At 42.3% G+C, this 23,427-nt stretch overlaps 2 protein-coding genes across 5 annotated transcripts in view; one reads left to right on the forward strand and one right to left on the reverse strand.

The window, feature by feature from the left end:
* The window catches only part of LOC113153725 (histone deacetylase 7-like), a 35,291-nt gene extending 23,776 nt beyond the window's left edge, over positions 1-11,515 (forward strand). For all 4 annotated transcript variants that reach the window (XM_026347471.1, XM_026347470.1, XM_026347474.1 and 1 more), the window contains 8 exons: positions 164-251; positions 822-941; positions 3,432-3,529; positions 7,171-7,289; positions 7,394-7,527; positions 7,627-7,711; positions 9,055-9,202; positions 9,301-11,515. In XM_026347471.1, the coding sequence (XP_026203256.1) occupies positions 164-251; positions 822-941; positions 3,432-3,529; positions 7,171-7,289; positions 7,394-7,527; positions 7,627-7,711; positions 9,055-9,202; positions 9,301-9,343 (835 nt within the window). In that variant the 3' untranslated portion in view covers positions 9,344-11,515. The remainder of the gene's footprint in view (positions 1-163; positions 252-821; positions 942-3,431; positions 3,530-7,170; positions 7,290-7,393; positions 7,528-7,626; positions 7,712-9,054; positions 9,203-9,300) is intronic.
* Positions 11,516-11,684: 169 nt separating this feature from the next.
* On the reverse strand, positions 11,685-18,345 carry LOC113155519 (twist-related protein 2-like). The gene is made up of 2 exons (XM_026350301.1): positions 17,165-18,345; positions 11,685-12,859 (listed from the first exon to the last, which is right to left on the reverse strand). Exon 1 carries the CDS (start codon positions 18,084-18,086, stop codon positions 17,514-17,516), a length of 573 nt encoding a protein of 190 aa, XP_026206086.1. The 5' UTR covers positions 18,087-18,345; the 3' UTR covers positions 11,685-12,859; positions 17,165-17,513.
* Positions 18,346-23,427: the final 5,082 nt, after the last annotated feature.

The following is a 23,427-nucleotide window of genomic DNA, read 5'->3' on the forward strand; positions in this document are numbered from 1 at the left end:
TGCTATGACTGTCACAACCTGGACTGAATAGCCGACACATGCTTCCAGATAACTCGAGACATGAGATTCCTGAGCTCCATATGGTGTTTCTGTGATAATAATTTAGTGAAGATGTCCTGATAAACACATGTGGCTGCCTTTCTTCCTGTCTGTTTGTCCACAGGGGCTTCTGTTTCTTCAACTCTGTGGCCATTGCTGCCAAGCAGCTCCAACAGAAACTTAATGTCAGCAAGATCCTAATCGTGGACTGGGTAAGGACCCTCCGCATGACCACTGTCACTGGTCCCCACATGGGCAGGAATAAATATCCAAACGTACTTCCAGAAGCAGAGCAACCCCGCACAGTAGCACTCCTATTTATAAATGATTTCATTTAGACGTTATCTCTGGTCTCCACGTGTCATGTGAACTGTCACGTAGAGGTCGCGCTGTCACGCGTAATCAAATGAACACACATCCACACACGTGTGTGAAGATATTGATCCGCAGCCAGGTGGACGTCTCTGTTCACCGTGTGTGTTTGTGCGAGCCCGCTGCCAACTGTTGCTCTCCGACATATTAGTGAATCAAACACTAATTACTGTCTCCTTCAACAAAAATCTTTATGATTAAATGCAATAAAAGTGCAGGCTGGGCGCACTTTCTGCATTTTGGGTTAGCAGAACAAGGAAATAAGCAATACCATAATAAAAAAACAGTCATTTGCTATTTATGATTATTTAGGCTGTTGTGATGCACTAATGGTTGGTTTTTGTTTTGGGTGAATTACTTGCTTTGGTCTTTGGCAGCATCCTAATGTGTCATCTGGTAATTTTCTCCAGGATATTCACCATGGCAACGGCACCCAGGAAGCTTTTTACAATGACCCCAGTGTGCTGTACATCTCCCTACATCGCTATGACGGTGGCAACTTCTTTCCTGGTAGTGGACATCCCAGTGAGGTAGTTATAAAACAGTCTTCCCAGCACTTCTGTGTTTTTCTGCTTTTGTTTGTGTTGTCATGGCGATGTCTTGGAGTTTGTTTGTCTCCTCGTGTACCTAGATTCCTGTGAACACAACAGCTTAAAAACAACACACAAGAAACCTTTATACTTACAACACAGCCTCTCAGTGTAGGGTGGATAACCTGAGTAGATCCTCGATATATAATCCTGATTTGACTTTGACTCTTAAATATTTAGAGTTCATAATAGTACGACTGATGTCTCTTGTGAAGATTGATATGTTGGCATAGAAATATTTGGCAATTATCTAATTCCACTGGGACATTAGGGAGCTCAAGAGCCTTGTGTTTAGCATTTAGTTGTCAAAACATGAAGAATGATTGTAACAATAAATCCAGAAATAATCTACATGATTTAAAGCTCCAATTATAACTTCAATTTGGGCACGATGACTGATTTTCACTATAGCAGAGTCTCTGCTGCACAGGAAAAATGGTACAGGTTACTATGGATGTGCTATCCTGCCATGTACAGGGATTTAATATCAAAGTATGTCCTCTGAATGGATCAGCTGGAGATGTCGCAGCTGGATGACAATTCAATCTTACATTTTATTTTACTGACAGTTTTAAATGGTTTAGAATTTCCTTTATAGTTTGTAGTGTGATCCCAGTCAAAACAAATATTTAAAAATACAATTTGGAATATCATGTTAGCTTGTCCCCTTGTTATTGTTGCGTCGGCTTTGTTAGTGTGATACATTTTTTTTAAGTATCCAACGTGAAATTTCCAAATGCTGTGTTAAAGTGTGTTTATCCAGTAAACTCACCATGAGGTGATCACACTGTGACACTGTGTATGCACTGTAGGTTTGTTTTCCTAGACCTAGGTTTATTTGAGAAACTTCAGGGCATTGTATGTCAGAAATTCACAACAGGATGTGTACTGTGGAATCGCATGCTTATGTTTGCATTCAGGAAATTGAGATGCCTATGAATTCAGCCTGCGGTCTTACCAGAAACCAAGGGTGATGACTATCCCCAGTCAGATGAATTGACCCCATCCCACGGTGGCATTCACCACCCCTCCTATCCCCCACATCTCCCCCTCTTACTCTGACATCCTCCCCCACAATAATGAGGATAAAATAGTCAATGTTTTCCCATAAAATCCCCTGATGAGGGACGGTACATAAAACGCTCGGCTGGCTTGGATGTGGCTTTGCCTTAAGTGGCCCCTCAACCTCCGTTGAGCTGTGTGGTAAACCTCTGGAGTCTCGCTGTCCCCTGTGTAGGTATATAACACACCATGGGGTAGGGTTGTGATGTCATAGACATAACAGAGAGTGCCGAGTACCACACAGAAACCAGCGAAGGCATAATCCAGTCCAGCAACTCTTGAAAACATGAAAGAGAGAAAGACAACCAAAAGGAGCACAAGAGACTTGGAGCAATAGCAGGAATTGTACATGTGTACAGCTGTGTGTGTGTGTGTGTGTGTGTGTGTGTGTGTGTGTGTGTGTGTGTGTGTCTGTGTGTCTGTGTCCGTGTGCATGCGGGTATATTACCAGTTGGCAGCGGACAGGAGGCCTCATGTGTTTTTTGTTTGCCCTGTGAACATCCCGTCCACTGAGAGAAGAATGGAGACAGACACTCTGCGATGCTCATCAGCATTCCTTCTCTTTCAACCATCCTCTCACACCCATACAGACACACACACACACACACCCGTACACACACAAAGGAAATTACCATGTCTTGTTGCCAAGAGTGTGTCAATCACCCTCCTCATTCTCCCCTCAAACTGACACATTGACTGATGGTGAAGGGCTTAGAGAACAGCTAAATGGCTGCTAGCAGAACTACAAAGAGAAAGGCAGGAATCCTTAGACCTTCTTTCCAAGATCTGGGCCTCAGTTCACTCTCTGCCCCAAGTACAGGAGGTCAGACTGAAAGGAGCTGCACTGACTCTGCCTGGCACTGTGGGAGCACACGCCAATTTCACTTCAGCTAATAATCCTTGAAAAATAATTTTTAATATATAAATAGTACATTTTATAGTACACAGTATGGGATTCAGACAGCAGCTGCCAAATGCAAAATATTTCCTAGTATAGCTGAAGCCTACAGTTTGGGAACCATAAACGCTAGAAGCTCTGTTGTGGTTCACAGTGATTTATAAGACCATTTGACAAATTGTATCAAAATCAAAATGGAGGGACAGGGGTGTTGAATTAATAGCCATCCGTCTTTCATTTAGGACTCATAATCACTCCCTGGTGTTGCCTTAAAGAGATGCAGTAATTTTCCCTCGATTGCTGCAATGCAAAGTTTTGCAACAGCCGGGTTGGTTTTGTGAACATTCGACACAAATCTGTCATCGTCACTCTGTTTCTCAGCTTTCACTGGGACTTGTTAACTTTCCTGACATTCACAGAGACTCCTTTTCTCTCTCACCCCCAACCCTCCCTCTCTGTACTACATCCAGGTGGGTGCAGGTGCAGGCGAGGGTTTCAATGTCAACGTAGGATGGACAGGCGGGTTGCACCCTCCCATGGGTGATGCCGAGTACCTGGCTGCATTCAGGTAAAGATTTGTCTCCACACTGTAGTGTTTCACATAAATGTCAAATCTACAATTAAAGGTCAGACAGGTGTGTGTTTCAGTGCAGATACACTCACATAGATGACAGTGAGGCATTTATCAAAGTAAAACATAGTTTTCATATTGGTTTTCATGTTTCTCTTCCTTCCAGGCCGACATACATTTCTGTAAGTGTGATTGGCAGATTTTATTTATTTTTGATAAATCGTAGTGATGGTTTTAATAGTTTCCCACTAAATTACTGAAGAGTCGGCTACAAAACCTTTTCAGTGCAAGAAAACAAAGCTGTACCCAGTGAACCAGCCCCCGTTAATCTAGTCACGTACATAGACATGCCTCACTTCTCACACTAAACATGATTATTCACGTGTCAAATGTGATTTGAAAACATTATTTAACACTCCTGGGTTGTTATATATGTGACAATGGTCATACTAACATCAAGTCCAGCTAATAAAAAACCCAGATTGGAACTAAACTCAGAAAATAATCAGGCCAAAAAACAAACAAAACAAAAAAACATGGAAACTTATTTTTTCTCATGAGAAAAAAGAACATTGTTTTTACATCAGTTCAAATGTTCAGTGCATGTACGCCCTCCTCTTTGTCTAAAAGATGGTTTCACAGATGTTCAAATCTGCCTTAAAACAATTGTCAGGTGCCCATATGAACATTTGTGAAAATAAAATGTATTTCATAATTTCTTGGCCTCTATGACCTCCCTCCCAGAGATGCTCGGACATGTTTGGAGACCAACATCTACAATCTTCCCTTTGTGCATGAATATATTAGAAACCTTTTCTGAAGACAATAATATGTGGACCTTCAAAATTTGTCTTGCAGCCTGGTAGATAATTGTCTCTTTTTTAACGTGTTTACACTGAAAGTCAGCAGTGAAACACTGAGGAGAAAAAAAGGAGAGACTCGGAATACTAAAAGAACATCCAGCATTTGAAGACATGCACTTGATTTGATTAACTCAGACTGCTTAAGTCTCACATTAGTTTTAGATACACATTTGAATCTAATTTTGCACAGAACAAGCTCTGTGGATTTTGGCCCTCGTCAGTTCCATTTTAAGAGCTTTAGGAAGAGCTCTGTCCGTGGTGAACATGGACAGGAGGAACTGGTACGGCATGAAAAAACTCTTTGCCTGTTCATATGTATTGCCCCTGCCTTTTGTTTTAAGACACACTGCATGTCGGGGCTTCCCATCTCCTGCAGAAAGTAAAAAGTTTTAAATACGTTTGGATGTTGGATTATGTTCAGGGATTACCTGTATTATCTCGAGGCTTCATGTTTGAGTCCTGATTTCCTTTGAGAAATCTTTAGCAGTAATCAATGTTAAGTCTACACAGTTAAGAGGAAAAATATGAAAAGGGATTTCATCAGCAGTAACTCTCCAGTAACTGTTGAACAGAACACATGCATGTGTTACTAAGAGTCACCTTTGCTCTCCCCACACTTTCCATTTCATTCAACCTATTTTTCCTGAATGAATTTGGTTTGGTTCTACTCTACGCTGTAATGAACTCACAGGGTTTCTGTCAGCAACACTGGCTTGCCAACTGATGATTAAATAATATGTGAGCATGGTACAGACACGCAGTGGGTGGGCCCGTCGTCAAAGGAAAGATGCTAATGAGCAAACCCATACTGGTAAAAACCCATAGACCCACTAGGCAGGCTCAGAAACACTAAGTCCAGTGTTTACTGGAGCTCTGGATGCTAATTAAGAACCAACTGGTCCTTTTCCTGAGCAGGCGTCTGGTTTTGGTATTTTTCATTCAGTTTGGGAAATGGCAAGTGTTTTGTGTAAAACTTCAGTTAACCACACTATAATACTGTACTGAGTGTTACCCTGACTAACTTTGCCCTGTTTGAGAGAGTGGAGAGTGAGTGGAGAAGGGAGAGTTTGATGCACATACTGTGTAGTTGTAATGTTTGGGCTGTATATCCGGCCAGTGAACTTAGTCATATGTCACCCGGGAGAACAACCCCTTATTTACTGCCACTTTCAATCATCTAATTAAGGAAAAATGTCCTCTGGATTTGCAAAACTGCCGCAAGATTTGTAAAAGAATTTCTATATAAACACACTATACAAATATGTTCAGTGGACACTGCCACCATTCTTTGGATTCACTGGTCCAAATAAATGCATCACATGCTATACAGGCAAAATTTAATGCATCATGAATTCATGTTTATGCAATTAAGTATCTAGTCTGGTGCCAGTTCTGTAATTCAATTTGATTACATGATTTAGACGACAGGGTGTTTCAGACTGTGTGTGTTTCTCTCCGGGATGGAACACAAAAACTACCCAGAGTGCGGCTGTTGATGATGTGTGTCTCTGTTTTTGGGTGTGTGTTAGTGGCAAGGGAAATACTGTGGTTGAGAGCAGCGGTGAGACACTCGTACAATCAAGAGAAAGCTCGGCTAGTGTGTACATGTGTGGATTACTAAGGTGGGCAGAATTGAAGTTTAGACTTAACACCAGTAGCACACGTATGTACGTCTGATTTAAAAGGACGAACGTGTACGTATGTATTTTGGACCTTGCGTAGTATGCATGGGGGCAAGCACATAATTTCCTGTGCATTTCTAGGTGGCTACTGACGAATGAGAAACTATTATGGAGGAGAAGAGAGCAGAGGAGAGGAGAAGAAGTGGGGGGTGCATTGTTAGGGAATCCAAAGGCGGCGTAATTAGGCCCAATGGATCCCAGATGGCTGGCTGTCAGTGACGTGAGAAGAGGGACGAGCTCCTAATAGGAACCAGATGCACAGAAACGCCTTTGAACTGCCGCTGAGAGAGAGAGAATCAAACGCGGCATGGGCCGTGCGCTCTTGCTAAATAACTGGCAGCAGGAGACGAGAGGAAGCAAGGACGAGAGCATAGACGCGAAGAGAGTGGTCTCCCCTGAGCAGAGTATACAGTATGTGGGCATCTCGGTCCAGATATGTGGGGTCTCCTTTTTATCTGCTTGTATCCCTCACAACAACTGAGACTGTTGTGCCACCTGCCCAACGTTGTGTGAAACTGAAAGTTGTACGATTGTGAGCGTTTCCTTCTTTATGTATCTGGGAAAGGTTCTCATTTAAACGGTTGCACATATTCACACCTGTGAGCTAGCCCACCTTCTAGTGTTGGCTACTTACCAGGAGCGGATCGAGAACACAGATCAAGGACTTGGAACGTGGCCTTTGATAATTCCTCTTTCATCATTTTCAACTAGAGGGAGTTTACAGTGAAGTAAATGTTTGCAGTTAACAATCCAGAAAAAGGTCACACACACAGATTTAATGTGTGCACCAGTTGCAAATCAATCACCTGAACCAGGCATAGACGTTTTTATTTTTTCCTTTACAGCCAACTTAAAAAATTCTGTCTATTACAATAACTAATCCTTCTTCAGTCTATTCCGATGTTAAATCAATCTCACAGTGACTTCCTTGCCCACATTGTTATACAGTATACCCAGTTCACAAATGATGAACACCTGCTGAAAACATGATTTCTTAAATGTACTCTCATTTCATGCGAGGCCACAGGGCCTGAATGAATAATAATAGAACCGTATTAGCTTACAGGCTGTTGTTTCCTCTGTTCTTCCTCAGAACTGTGGTGATGCCAATTGCACATGAGTTTTCCCCTGATGTGGTGCTGGTGTCAGCTGGCTTTGATGCCGTCGAAGGACATTCTTCATCACTGGGAGGCTACAAGGTCACAGCCAAGTGTAAGCCTCAGTCAGCCCTTGTTACATTCATGTTACACAAGTACATACCAACTTATATTACTTATAGCTGGTTTAACGTGTGTACACACCTTCTTCTCCGATAGGTTTTGGCTTCCTGACCCGTCAGTTGATGTCGCTGGCTGGGGGTCGGGTGGTGCTGGCTTTGGAGGGGGGACATGACCTTAAAGCCATCTGCGATGCCTCTGAAGCCTGTGTCAGTGCCTTGTTGGGCATGGAGGTGAGCTGTGTGTGTGCACGTCTGTTATACACGGGTGTTTCCACAGATCTGTGCTGTATGTTACATCTTCTGATAACTGATTGTGGTTTTGTGTGTCAGGTGGAGCCACTGTCCCAGTCTGTGCTGGACCAGAAGCCTTGTGAAAATGCTGTTCTGTCACTGCAGAGAGTCATCCGGGTCCAAGGTGAGAACTGACTGCTCAACACAACAGTCTGACGTGGATCAGAGAGATTTCAGCATCAGAAACAGTATATACAAATACATATTTTTAAATGTGTGCATCAGCAAAGAATTACAATCCTAGAACAATGAGTTGATCCCACGAGATCCCAGAAACACAACTGTACTAACCCCCTTAAATCTCACTTCCATTATCAGTCTCACTTTGCTTGTGTTTCAGTTCACAGGCAGAAACGTCACAATAAACATGAGATGAAAATAAATTTCCATCAGCTGCTTTCCAGTTAGCAAACACGCTACCAACGCATATCAGCATTTTTTTGTTTTGCCTTTTCAGGAAATGATTTGTGTCGGGCAACTTGTTATTGCTCCTTGGATGTAGGCTGGAGAACATGCTTTCTTTTTCACGAGATCAAAGAAACAGATTGCTGCTGCACCAGCCAATCGTCATACCCCCATTTTTACCACAAGCCAAGTAAATTTGTGCTTCTGTACAAACTGTACACAATACGACATGCTCTATCTTTAGCGCCTCCACTCAGACAAGGACAAACCACACAAAAATAAAATCTAAATATTCCTGCGTGTGAAAGGTGTCCAGCATTTCATCATCACATTTTTATTCTTAATAGCTTAAGTTAGACCTCTCTCTGTGTCCTCATCACTCCTGCTCTCTGGCCACCTCTCCTCCTTTACGTCCCTGTCTCCCACCCCTCCCTCCAGCCGTCCCACACACAGACAGACACACACATTCACAAACGCACACATCTGCCCTGGCTCCAATTATCTTCAAACACTTCTCTGGCACACGACCTTCGCAACATCCCCTCCTGATTGCACACAAATGTTATCCCAACCAAATTAGATTAATTAAAAATATTTGCAAAGCCACAAGAATGTTAAGCCCATAATTTAGACCCGGAGTGAAATATCTGTGAGTTGCATGCAGAGCGAGAACTCACACACACTCGTAGATGAACACGTTTGCAAATACTGATTGATTTTTTACTTCCACTGTGTGTCACACAACTCGAGCCTGGAGACCCAGAGAGAACAGATTGGACTTGAGTTTACATTTTTAAAATGATGAACATGGATTTAGACTTAGGCCACGGGCTGTTTATATCACAGCCAATGCTTATATTCAGATCAAACAGTTACAACTAGTGGATCAAACACCAAGTAGTGCTTTTTATTAATACAGTGCAGGCATTTTCCCTCAAGGAACCATTCAGGATGAAAACAACACAGAAATACCAAAGACTGAGGCCATTAATCTCTCTCTCTCGCTCTCTCTCTCTCTCTCTCTCTCTCTCTCCTTCTTTTCCCTCCCCTCGCTTCCTGCAGGTGAGTACTGGCAGAGTGTGAAGGATTCGGCCGCCACAGTGGACCTGTCCTACCTGCAGGCACAGAGGCGGCGGCTGAGACGGGACTCGGACAGCGAGGCCGTCAGCGCCATCGCCTCGCTGTCGGTGGGATCCCTCGCACCTGACAGGTTAGGACGGCGCTGTATTTAACACGCTCTGCTACAATATTGTAATATTGTTTGAGTTTATGTGGGATAAAATATTTATCTTTGGCTTGTTTATGAAGGAAACGGACAGAAAAACTAGCAGAGAAGAGTGATTCTCTGTGAAGAAGAGTCTCCTGACAGCTGCCTTCAGCCAGTTCTCAGTGGAAACACTCACACTCAGCTTTGCATTTAGACCATCACTGGAACCAGATGTCCTCTTCAGTTCGACCACTGTATACCCCTCCACCTTCCTTACTACTGGCTGCAGTCTGACCAAACACACTGATGGTTCAAACAAACACTGAGGAACAACATTGATGATGTCTCTGCGGGGTTTTCCTGAAGAGGACGTCACTCACTGAACTGAGCAAAAGCTGAAAATGAAGGACACCCAGAGCCAGATTAATGAAGGACCTTCACTCCTGTAGCATTTGGAGCTGACGCAGCTCCGTAACTTTACACATTTGCCTTGTTAACGCTCCCACAAGACCCGTGCAAGAGCTCTCGAACTGTTGTAACCTTGAAGGCAGGTCAAAAGTCACGCCGGCTTACTGGAGCCAATCACTCGGAAGCGGAAGGAGTCGTCCCCGCTGGACGTGCCTGTGAAGGAGAACAGACATATCCTGTGCACTTAAATCACGTCCCACTAAGATGATGTCATTTGTCTGCATGTGACAAAAATCCAATGAAGGAAAAGATGATCTGATCATTTTGCACTGTACCAGTCTGTAATGTGAGTTGGACGAGACACGTGTTGACAATCAGACGTACTGTTTGCTCCTATTTGTTGTTCGTCTGAATACGCAATCATTTGACTTGGTTTTTGCAAAGTTTCTTTTTTTATTGTTGTAGAAGAATCAGTAATCCAGAGTGAAGCTACGATAATGTCTGAGATGCATATGTTTCATATTGTTTTGTATGTCCACATCTTTTTTCTTTCTTTCTTTTTTTTGGCCTGTCGGGTGAGCGCGTGCAGCAACACACTTGGCTGCTGCAATTTTTGTTAGTGATCCCCGACAGATAAAAGACGACACGTCAACCTTTGATGAAATGCATGTTAAATGTATAGACATACTGTAGTTTGTATCGGTGGCATTGAAGAGCTAATACCTCTAGTCATTGGAGTGTCAGGGTCTATTGGGGGAAGGAAAATGCTCTTTAAAGAAAAGATTCTTCCCACGTCAGCGAACGCAGACGTCTCCCATGATGCCTCAGTGCAGCGTGACCACTCGGAAATGATTGTACATGTGACAATGCAGATCTTCTCTGTCAGGAGGTTCATTCTGACATTTTGGATGCAACTCCCGTCCAAAGACTTAATAACAATCAGATACAAAGTGCACTTACAGTACGTGGCCCTCAGGATATGAGGGTCACAATGACTCGGGTCTTAATATCTGAAGTTTGATGTTTCTTAAATGGACCAGTGTTTTTACCTGTGGACGAGCATTCCTGCTGTGTGTTTGCGTTCATTTCTTTCATACATTCATATTTTATAACGAGGACAAACTGAGCTGCCGTTCTGTTTACTGTGCACGTCAGGGATGTTTTGCTCCCTGGACCAAGCAACGGCATTTAAGCAGTTAGGATGGAGCAATAATACCGAGACAGCTGAACATCCACACAGTGCAATTCAATTGGACACAGGTTAAGCGCAACCAAAGTATATGAGAACAATGTGCCGTCCCTGGACTGGCATGCTTTAAAGAACTTCAAAGTCTTTGAAGAGTTTGTGAATGTTTCTTGTTTTTTTTTTTTTTTTTTTGTTTTTTTATCCAAACAGCACCAAAAGCACAGAACAGATATATAAACAAATTCATTTCTCAAACAAAAAAAAAACAAAACAAAAAAACCTGAATGACTTTTTATACGTTCAGATCATGTGTCTCTGAAGTGCTCTTTGCATGTCTAACACAGTTTTGATGGTGCTATAGATAATTTTTTTAATACGGTATGTCTGCTCTGTTGTTTCTTTCTTTCTTTACGTTGCAGCGCGTCTGCAACTGAAAACCTGTCCAGTCTCTGTTAATGTGATAACAATGTGAAAACGAATGACAGCGAAAGGAACCGGACGCTCTCCTAGCTTTATGAGAACAGTCAGTGACCTGACTGATCACATCTTCACTTGTGTCTTAATTAGAGCAAATGACGTATTTTTTTAAATTTCATTTTAAAAATGAATCCTACACTTACTTAGAGACCAAACGATCAGCCTTGTGCCTTGACGTATCATTCTGACCAACTTGTGTGAAGATGAACTTAACAAAGTGGATCTTAATTAAAACTGAATACTGAGTCCAGTTGGATCTTTATTTACTGTCTGTTTTGTTTCTGTACAGTTTGTAGATATGACTCGGTTTTCTCTTGTCTCTTTTCTACTATTTTAGTTTCCAAAAACAATAAATAATAAAGGTAAATTATATTCATTTCAACATGGTTATTTATTTATTTCCCATGCCACGCTTTGCTGCTGTATTATTTTATTTCAGCTCATTTACCACAGTTTCCTCTCTGAATTACTGGCTGCTGATGTAATGCTTTGTTCCGTTGTTTATCAGAATACTGCACTGAGATATGCATAGCATCAACAAAAACTTTATTGTCCAGAGGAGCCGACACAATAAAGATTATCAAAAGCAAATGCGAGACAATTCAAAAGGAAAAGATCAAACGGCATTAGTCTACTCATGGTTACAAATGAGTCCTCTATACTGTGGCTGTAACCACTTCATCATCACTTTGGCACATTTTATAAGAAATGTTCTGTTTTAGTTTTAAGTCTGCAGGAATATTTTTTAAAGCTGCAGGAAAAAAAAGGCACACATTTATTAGAGTTTCTTGCATAAAATACAACTTTCTGCAACGCTCACTAATAGAAGAAACTAGATACAAGTTGAGTAGTGGCTGAACTGTGATCAGTGGTTTGAAACATTTTCCCCATGGACATTTCTCTTTAAAGCTAAGCGTAATGCAGAAGCACAGTTAAAGTAATACAGTGTGCATACACCAGATTCACAAAGAGAAATGCTTTACAAACTCCAAAATACACAAAAAGCTATCCAGTTACTACAGCACAACAAAGTGGAAGATCTGCGTCAGATTCCTCGTGCTCTTCTTTTTTGCCACAAGACGGGGCTTTGAGAGCCAGAGCGTTTAGCTTATTAGCATTTTAGCTGTAAACATTCATTGGCTGTGACCGCCTTCTAACCATCGCTGTGCCATTATCATTAGTCATCTTAATGTCTGTCTGGCAGTGAGTCATCCGAAGAGTCGGGTGGTTGATGGTTATCACGGTGTTACCCAAGGCACTCGAACCAGCAGCCGTTTTGTTTCATTGTCACCGCAGGCCAGCTGTTTGTTTGTTTGTTTGCTTGTTTTCATCTTTCCAAATGTTCACTGGACCGTCGTGTTTCCTCACCAGTGTTTCAGAAAACACGGGAGAGAAAACTGTTAAGAGTCAAGCTGCAAGGACACATCTCAGTGTCAGGAGTCAAGCACATGTCCAGACAGAGACAAAAAAAAAAAAAAAAAGAGTTCCCTTAAAAGCAAAAAGAAAAAGTGACGAAAAGGTGGCGACGACTGGTGAGGCAGGAACAAATTTCTTCTTTGAGTGTCAAGAATTTTCCATTTGTTGGTTGTCTGCAGAGATGAGAAACACAGATGAGTTCAAATCGGTAAAAGTACAACACTTTCAGATAAGAAGGCCTCTAAGAGGTGTCAGGGGTCTGAAGAGGTGGCATAGTTGTGGAAAATAAATAAATAAACGAAAACATACATAAAAAAAACTCTTGTCAAAGTTTGGGAGTCGAGGTTGTAAAATCTGTCTAGCGACCAACAAACACTTATGTTTAGTGGAAAGTGGAAAAATCCCTACAGCTCCTTGCTTCAGCTTCTCCTGTTTTAACAAGCAAACATTTGATCTGGGAATTTTTTTTTTTAGTTCTCCATAATTACAGTGGAGAAAGAAAGACAAGGAACAGAAGAAGAAGAAGAAGAAAAAGAAGAAGCCTGATGAGTGTTTGCAGGTGTTGTCTCGTCACATGACGAGTTTTATGTCCATAAAACCAGGAACATGTAAATTGGCAAACGCTTTTTCTTTTATTTGTAAAAACTATAAGCCAACTGCTGCTGCTTATATTCTTTTTATTTTTTATTTTTTTTGCTCTGCACTGCCTGGCTATAAAATATTTAAAGTAACAAGATTTATGATTTTCAGGAACTCAAGTCTTATTTTTGATACTACTTGATCTGTAGCAGCCACTTGATGTATTTCTATTTAATAACATTGCAAATTTTCTTGGTAGATGCACATGATTGTGTTATTTCTACCTCAGCTGGAATTGACATAAAAACCTGAAAGAAAACATATTTAAAGGGGTTCATGGAGTTTTTTTTATCACTTGAATAATTTTTAAACATTTGGTATAAATCACTCCTAACTCCTTTTGTTTCTGTGAGTGTTGCCTACGTGTCAAACCAGAAGTTATTCCATCAAGACTCTCTATCCATGCAGCTGTCTGAGCAACTGAAACACATACAAACACATGCGCAAGCACACATGCATGCAGCATCGAAATGCATGCGCGCACAATCCTCCCACCTGCACTCAGCCCACAGTTTGACTCTCTAAAAATAAAGATGACGATCAGAAGCCACAACTTCTGGACTGAGGCTTTTAAAAACGCAGATGAGCCGCAAAGGACTTTACATCTGGTCCCAGAACAGTCCAGAGTAAAAGCCAGAGATTTAATATGCACAGAAGTGCATCCAACAGCTGGTCAGTCCAAACTGTATAAAACACACACACGAACACAGCAGAGCCAGAGGTTCCGGCAGAGGAAAAAGCAGTGACAGGCATTTTGATTATAGAATAAACAGAAGAGAGAGTATTGTTTTTTTTTTTCCCCAAAATCAAACAGAACAATTGTTTCATTCTGAAAGTCTCAAGTTGAGCCAGACACCCACATGTCCTCAAATCATGCTCATCAAAATCCCCCAAATGTCCACGGTGCGTTCATGTTCGTGTGTGTGTACGCTGTGGCCCCTCAAGGAAATAGTTTGGCATATTTTATACTGAAAGTACAAAATATCGGGGGAGGCTTGTAGTTTTCTTGAAGTATACTCAGAGGTAAAACCAATTACTCAGTTATTTCCTTCCTAAAAACTGTTGGGTGGGCAAAATACCAGGAACGCCATGAGAGCCTCAAAAATGACCACTGAATTAAAGCTCTGAGTCAGTTTTTAATCTTTGAGAAAACTTCTATCCACATCTGTGATATCTTGCACACTCTGCACACTCAGAAGTATGAGTGACACACGTGCAAAGTACATACTGCACAGTATAACCTTTTAAATATACATAGTGTGAAGTTCCATCACCGACACTCACACATGGATGTCCGTAACACTCTTTGAAGTTTTCCCCGACTCTTTCTAACCTCATCTCTTTCCCAAAATTGAACATTCAGGTCAGAACCAGACCTTGAATTTCTAGCACTCTCTGTGGTGGCCCCGGCAGAGCTGATGATAACAGGCAGAGCAGGCAAAGTGGTAGGTAATAACCGCTGCGCTGCGTTCAAGGACACTCAGCTCCATGTGCAGGGGCCTTGGCTTTCCATCCACAGCTCTGACTGGAGCCTTCAACATCTGCTGCAGGGGCCACTGGAGGTTTAATAATATGGCAGAGTGGAACACCTGCAGTGAGCACATGGCCGGCGGCTGCATGTGTACGTGTCTCGACAGTCTAGTGTATATATATCACATGAAGCCAGTATGTTAGGTCTTGTAGTATTATTTAGGATTCGCTGATTCCTGTTTGTAATTATTTATGTCTGCGTGAAGATCTGTGTCACTGTGTGCGTGTGTGTGTGTCTGTTTGCAACATGTTTACCTCGACCTGTCATCCGGCTGATTAAAAGTGTGTATACGCTCCAGCACAGCAACACAAATTACGCCTCATCTTATTTCAGCCTGTTGATCTCATTTCATCGAAATGCTTATCTTTTATGCTGTCATTTTATTTTGAAGGGCTTGCTGATTGTGTCCTCGCCAAAATTTAAACTCTAAAGTCTCGTAAAACTAAAAGCAGTTGACTAATCCGCAGTCGTGCTCGGCTGCATATGCATGCTTATGCGCGCTGCTGCACAGCTAATTAAAGTCGACCAGAACACACACAAACCTAAATGCACACAGGCACACGCGTACATGCACTGACAAACACAAGCCCATGTGCCTGACCCTAACCCTGGTACACACACCTTCCTAATACCTCACAACTGTTTCCAATCTAAAGGTTCCTGCTTGTCTGGGCCTCGGCGGGGCCTGATTGCACGATACAAGATCCTGAAGAGAGAGGGCAAGGCTGCAGGGGAGAGAGAGCAAGAGAGAGGGAGTGATGTGCCTCTGCTTTTTTTTTTCCACCCCCTTTCTCCTCACTCTCCCTTTCTTTCCCTTCTTTCATGCTGTACCTGTGCAGGAATCTGGAGTCTGTTAAAAAGGTTGAAAAAAAAAAAAAAACTGACCCTGTGTGAAGTTGATCCTACAGATTCTGGAGGAAAACATTTGTCTTAAATACTCTGAAGGTCTGTCAAATACTGGAGCTGTTTAGAGTTTAGATTGCAATGATAATGTGCTGTTAGTTCACTTCAGTTAATAAAGTGAAACTACCAACGTGCTCACAGAGGCTTTCTGCAAACTTATTGCATTCACGGCGCCAAGTGTTGTTGTTTATTGAATTCATGGTTTCGGTTGGGAAACATATTTTTATGGAGGAGTTGTTGAGGATGAACGTGTTTAGGACACACAGAGGTTTATTTGAGGTCAAAAAAGGTTTGTAAACATGAAGGCAGAGAGGTTTGCTCATATACTGGATGGGGTTGAATGGACAAGCAATACTTTTTATATTTTATTTCAATTTATTTTTAATTACTGTTTATTGGTTTTTGATTTTAAAAGTTACTGCATTGATCTCAGCTGTTGATCACTACTGTATTTCTTTAAGCATTTTATTTTGTGTGCTGACTGTCCTATACAAACTATACAGTACATAATAAGTCTAATATGATGAGTATTTTCAAATATCCTATTTAAACTATTTTTATTAAATAACAGAATCCTCTTAAAATTGATATCTACCAACCACAATGGCACGATGAGTTGCACAAACAACAACAACCTAGTTGATATTTTAACTTGATGTTATCAGAGAAACTTAACATTTTTAACCAAATAGGTTTCATGTGACAACAAACAAAAAAGCATAAATCATTAACAGCCTATGAGTTCAGCATAGTGAACAGTGAAAATATTTTTTTTCTGTAAAATAAATAATCTTAATCACTGAAAGTATAGATTCACATTAGAACTCTAACTACACATTTATATATTTAATCAGGTGAATTGCAAATGAGATGATACATTATTTTAGAATATATTATACATTGGCGTGAAATACATTACTTATGGATATTTGCTTCAAAGGTTTGAATTTTAAAAAGTTATAAAAATGTTTTTATACAACATGTAAATATCAAACTCCTGTGTGTGAATCTAGTCAAGCTCAGCATGTGTTCATGTTTTGTAATCACTCTAATTTTAGCATCTTTCATTATAGGACTTTTTGTAATTTGTGCATGTTTATGCATTGTTCTGGTTCTTAAAGGCACCCATAAACAAGTTTGCTTCCAATTCTTTAGTTTGGAAGGAGGTTAATCACAATATATACATTTAAATTTAGAGTTTAAGTTTGTGTTTTTGATCTATTGTCATTTTTTTATTTAACACGATTACTTAAATAAACCGGCTGCACAGATTTGTCGTTGTTTTTAGAAAGACTGCAACTAGTTTGTAATGTGTAATGTGTGTGTGTGTGTGTGTGTGTGTGTGTGTGTGTGTGTGTGTGTGTGTGTGTGTGTGTGTATGTGTGTGTACAGGTTTGGTCCATACCTGAGGGACTGCAGTGGATCATCTTGTTGCACTGGACTAAACTGTGGACAGAAAGGGGAGAGCAGTGGGGGTAGGAACAATGAGGTGGTGGGGGAGGGGGATTGTCAGAATAGTCTTAGTTGCATCGATCCAGCTACCGACGTTAGTATTAATGTAGAGATGGAGTGAACCATTATAGAGCGCTAAGAGGGAGAAGGATGAAGACTGTAAGCAAAGGTCTGAGGTGAAACAATTAAGATCAGAACAAAGGTGAAGAATTCAGAGCTCAGGAAATGAGTGCAAACACAGACAGAGGTGGTGGGGTGGAGATGTGGACACAAGAGGGTGTAGGAGGAGTGTTTGATGGGTCCTAGTGGCTCGTGGACATGGCCCAGGCCCCCTCCATCCTCCAGACAGAGAAGGCGTAGCTGAGTCTTTCGTGGGCCAGGTAGTTGCAACTGGCCAGCTTGGCATCCATCTCGTCACTCTGCAGCACCTGGTAGAGGAAGTCGATGTAGCGAGAGGCCAGCTTCAGGATCTGGATCTTACTCAGCTTGTCAGAGGGTAGCGTGGGGATGATCTTGCGTAGAGAGGCGAAGGCGTCATTCAGCGACTGAGTGCGTTGACGCTCCCGCACGTTGGCAATGACACGCTGTGAGTGGAGGTCCTCGAATGGCTGGTCCGGCCTGGGGCCCAGTGGCGTGGGGGCCAACGACACCACCGTCGAGGGGCTTTTCTTCAGCCTCTTGGGTCCTGATGGCAGCAGGCTGTTGGGGCTCCCGGTGCTGCTCTCCTCTGCCTGAACTAGGCCGTCCTTCTTGGGGTAAGGTGACCGTTTTCGGTTTCCCGCTTGGAGGGTCTTCTTCGATCCTCGCTCCAGTTCCTCTTCACTGGCCCCCAGTCCTCCTTCAGGGGAGTTGGTGCAGGACACCTCTTCTCTCATTGTACCTTCCACCAACGACTTTCCTCACTCCACTACAAAGACAGAACGCAGCGAAGCTCTTTTTTTACTCTTCCCCCTTACCGACAGCTTCAACAAACGTAAACTGGTTGAGCTTGTGCAACAAAAGTCTTCTCCTCCATCAAAGAAAGTTACGGCTGCTGAAGCTCCATCGGATTGGTCGTTGCTCTGGCTGTCCTGTTTCCGAGTTACCTTGTTAAATTTCTCCCTTTCACATTCCGCTCTCAACCTGGCAGGCAGAACAACAACAAACCATCTGACAGGCAGGTCCACCTCTGCCTCTTTTATACCCAAAACTCTAACCCCGGAGCTTGCGAGCGCTCCTCATTGGCTCTAGACTTCCAAAGGGCGTAGTCCAGCCTGAGAAAGGCAGGGAAGCAGGAAGTGTGCGTTAGCTGGGCAGGCGAAAGAGGAAGGGGGTAAGTGGCATTCTCAGCCAATAAGAAGTGCCGCGTCTAATGTTGCAGAGTCTGCAAAGTCTAAGGCTTTATGGGTTCCAGATTTGGGCTTCAGTTTGAGCCCGCATGCAGCCTCGTGTCTGCGTTCTCGTCCATCAATTCATTATCAGGACAGAAATCAAACCCTTTGGTTGTTACACCCGTCAGTGTTATCTTTAATACTTATTGCTAATTTTAAGGTATTTTTCTGAATGCACATTCCTAAAACACTTTACAAGAAATGTGCAACACAAGAGTCATAAATCACAAGATGTAGTGTTAAAGGTTTTGTCATTTTATCCTTTAACATTAGAACATGTACGTTTAACCTCACATTTGCCTATGGTTGTTGCTAATAATCACACACCATGAAAACAAATGTACAACGGATGAACAGCGGATCACAACGTGGGCAGTATCTGTAAAAACACTGCATGATAAAACACTGAAGAATAATTTATAGGTTAACCTAACATTTACATTTTTTATACATGACACAAATTATAAACTCTGCTGTGGCAGACCATAAAGTCCTGCAAACAAAAAAAAAAAAGGGTTTTTCATAAATCTGTTTGGCTGCAGTTGATTCAAGTAGATCTGGAAAAATATGAGGTTGTGAAACATGTATCCTGGGAAAAATTGAACAGTACATATCACTGTCTCTGTAAACACAGAACAGCTTAACACTGTTTTCAGAAAGGTTCTTAGTGATCAAACACCTTTAACATCGCTGCTGACATCATCTGTCCCAGTCATCTTAAGTTGGATCAGGAAGGTAATGCAGACAGGACCCTAAATAACCCCTGACCTCAGTGGCCCGGTGACCTCAGTCTGCAGAGGTGAGAGAGCACCTAATTGTGCCATCCATGGCCTCGAGGCAGAGTCGACACATGTTCCACCTCCATACCGCGAACCCATCTGGGTCTGCAGCCACTCAAACACATTTTCTACACATTTGCAGTCATGACACAGCAGGCAGGTTGCCCTTGAGAAAATGACAACATGTTGCTCTGCGTTTAGTGTGTTCAATCTGTGTTTAGACACCAAGGTAGAACAAATGACTAAGCCTTTGCGTAAATCTACCTTCCCCATCAGTTTCCCAACATTGTGTCCGTTTATACCTTCATGCGTCATGACGTGAGTGACTCATGTGTGGATCACTGCAAAGATATGTGGGAGTTTTTCACTGCTCTGAACTGAAGAAATTTTGTACTTTTTCATGACAGCATATGTAACAGTAGTCTATACATTTCAACCACTGCACACACATGTTTACAACAGTTGTTACATCTTTGCTGTTTCAAAAGCTGATGTTAATGCAGTGACTGTCCAGAGACAGTACATAAAAAAGGAGAGAACACTTGACCAGAAAGTGGGAGACATATGCATAGGTAGTGACTAAAACTCAAATCATTCTCTACATGCTCCTTGACAGCTTCTAGCCGACAGCTTGGGTATGATTGACGCAGCATTTGGAGGGTCGTTTGTGAAGAGAATGGTTCAGAAGATTTTTGATGAGCCCCATGATTGCACTGGTTTACATTTCGTTCACAGAGCAATGCTGAGCGGAAAGGAGCGCAAATCCCAGTTGGGTTCAATCAACTTGAAAAAAAAAAAGAAAAGCGAAAGCTCATCTGGTCATCAACGCGAAGCGACGGACAGAGACAAGGTTGCATTTACATAACAGGCCAAGTCAGCTCCAGGATTATCTGGTATTGGATGAGGGGCTTACTGGGAGCCCTGGTGGAGACAGTTGAGGGACACGAAAGTCATTGTTGCAGAGGCTAATCTCAGGAGCTGCCTCTTGGTTTTAGTGAAATTGTGGCTCTGTGCCACCTTCATGGAAAAAATGAGCTAACAAGGCGAGTAGGCCAGCGGGAATGTCGTGGCACATTGAAGAACAGAAGGGGAGAAAAAAGAGCAAGAGAATGGGATAAGAATAAGAAAAGGGGAAAAGAAAAGGAGAAGAAAGGAGAGGGAGAAAGGGGGGGAAAAAGTGAGGCTGTCCAAGCAGAACCAGATGCAGGAGTGTGGAGGCTCGTTTGATCTCTGTCCTCATAGGCTGATTGATGTTGCACATTTCATTTCCTTGTCAGAGTCTTGACATAATGTTTCACTAAACACTCAGGCCCCGCTCGCCTCTTCGTTTCAGTTCGACGGGGGTTATAATCAACCATTTTCTGCAGCTGAAAATAGATCATACACATATCAGTATATTTCAATATATATAGACTTACGCACACACACACACACACACACACACATAGGGGGGGGGGGGGGGGGGGGTTGAATATCAAAGAAGACCGATGTATTGTCTGTTTCTGTCTCTCCACCATATGGTTTGGCCCTGAATTGAAATACAGCACTGAAGAGGGGCCATGTTCCTACTTTGAAGTTTAGGGAAAAAAAAAAAAGTTTCATTTTTTTTTCTTTAGGTTTGTAATGCAGTCAGTTCTATTACCGTCATACGGCGAGAGATCGACGCGCAGCACTGACGTACTGACATGGTGGGAGCCCCGCACTGTGACACTGGTGATGTGTGTGGAAATCCACACTGGCTCAACAAAAGGAACCGATCATTACATTCCTGCTCACCTTCACCCTGGGAGTTTCTTCACCCTCCCGGCTGCTGTTATTGATGTTTGCACACTGCACCCCCCCCCCCCCCCCCTTCTCCTAGCCCTCTCATACCCATCCTGCCGTGGCTCCATCCCTCCCGAGGAGCCTATAGTGGCACAAAAGCAGACATCTGGGACCCATTTCCCCCCTGGAGAAGCCCTTCCTGTGGGGTATCCACTTAGAGAGGTTCAGGAGGAGCGGGGCGGGCAGGGGGGGGGGGCGAAGGTGCACGGTAGATGGGGGGATGGTGGTGATGGGACTGGATGGGATGAATGGGGGAGGCCTGCCAACTAATAATGAGGTGCTAGAAGTGCAAACTTCGGGTGTAGATGTTGAGTGGAAAAGTCGATAAACACAGAATCAAGTCTTGTCCTGTCCTGTCTTTTGACCAGCTGAAATAAAAACTCGCCTCATTCTGCAGACACTTAGATGAGAGGATTGATGCCACTCTCACCTTAGTGTGCTAAAAATGAAGCTACAGCCAACAGATGGTGAGCTTAGCATAAACACTGGAAACAGCAGAAAACAGCCATTCATGTTCAAATTCATCTACCAGTTCAGTTGAGGTTCATTAATTAACTTTTTTTTTCATTTGTTTACATTTAGATTCGTGCAAAAACACTAAAAGCTGCTGTCAGCTGTTTACCAGGAATAATGGGACTTTTTATTTTACAGTTTTATTATTTCACATCTCTGTGTGTAGCTACTGGTTCGCCTGAGCTCCACTTATTGGTTTTAGTTGCAAACATTTAATGTAGATGTGCGCTTATGAGTTCCTCGGGATAGTTATTAATTAATAAAATAAAGAAATATGATTTCTGGTTTTCTGGGCCTAAAGGTTAAAGATTCAAACTTTCAGTTACAGCTGGCGAGTGGGATCAAAACCTCCAGTAAGCTCCTAACTGGACCTTGAGGTAAGATTGTTTTATTCTGGTACGTTTTTACATAGATTCCACTATAACTCAGAATCTTACATTAAAGACACTTCCCTCAGCCGCCGCATGCAAGCATGTATTATTCTCATTTAGCTGTGACTTATCTTCTCCTATTGGACCATAATTTATCATAATATTTAGTGCTCAAGCTTCCTTCAAATGTTGCTGCTTTCATGTGTAATTTAGCCTGTATCCTGCTCTGGCTCTGATTACAGTGTTTAAGTGCTGGGGTCTGACCATGGCACATTACAAACAGTCCCAGTGGAGCTTACAGCTGAGCTGGGGATAGAGCATGCTGAGCTGGTGTTTGCTAAGCAGCAGGTTAGGTTGGTTTAAACCTCACTCTGAGACAGCCAGGGAAGAAACAGTGTGCGGTAGTTACAAGCAGGCATCCACTGCGAGTGGGGCACCGCTTTCCTAACCTCTCAGAGAAGGTTATGATAACCAGTGGCTGTTTAACAGTTACATAAACAGGTAACCGTTTTATGACATACTGTACGTCATTGCAAACAATATAAGGGCGTTTTAATTGCTCATTGATGAGCAATATTCGTAGATATTAGTAAATGTCGCAGACAACTTCAAACTCTAAGATTGTGGTTAAATGTTTCCGGCTGGACATGTGTGAATGAGAATGAATCATTTCATGTCCGGTTACGGCCAGATCATGGCCGTACACTCTCTGTTCGCATGTGAAACTTGGACAACGCATAAGAAGAACAGCTGGACACGGCTTTCTGTAGAAATAACAGAACCTGCGCTGTAGATCAGTTCATGTTTCTGGGTCTAATCAGCTCGGCAAAAACAGACAGACATTATGCAAAAACTATATATAGAAAAGCATGACATGAAAGTACGTTTTACTGCTAAGTCAGCTGTTCAGCATCAACCTGTTTGCTTCACTTTCTTTGGTAACACTAATAAGGCTCTCAGTGAGTCATCAGATCAGAACTGACCATGTGGCCACTGCGGCTGGAAAATCCCGTTTCAGCGTGAATTTCAGAAAAGAGCTTATCAAGCCACAAGACTATTACTTACAGAAGAACTTTCATAAAAATGACAACGCTTGCAACAAAATGACAACAGCCAATCACCGAAACCCATAGGAGTTCATGGATAAAATAGGGATCAAAACCACCGTCAAGTATAATGTAACATGTTTATTTAAATGCTAATTTCCTTGTCCAGGTAGCCAACAACAATGTGCTTTGTACATAATGTCTGAATGAACCATCTTTTTTCTCCTTCACAAAAAACAAAACCCTCACATCATAAAAGCAGTTTTAGGATCGAGTCTTCAGATTAGGAGCCCATCAGGGAGTCAACTGTTGC

Source organism: Anabas testudineus, chromosome 5, assembly GCF_900324465.2.
Source record: "Anabas testudineus chromosome 5, fAnaTes1.2, whole genome shotgun sequence".
NCBI lineage: Eukaryota > Metazoa > Chordata > Actinopteri > Anabantiformes > Anabantidae > Anabas > Anabas testudineus.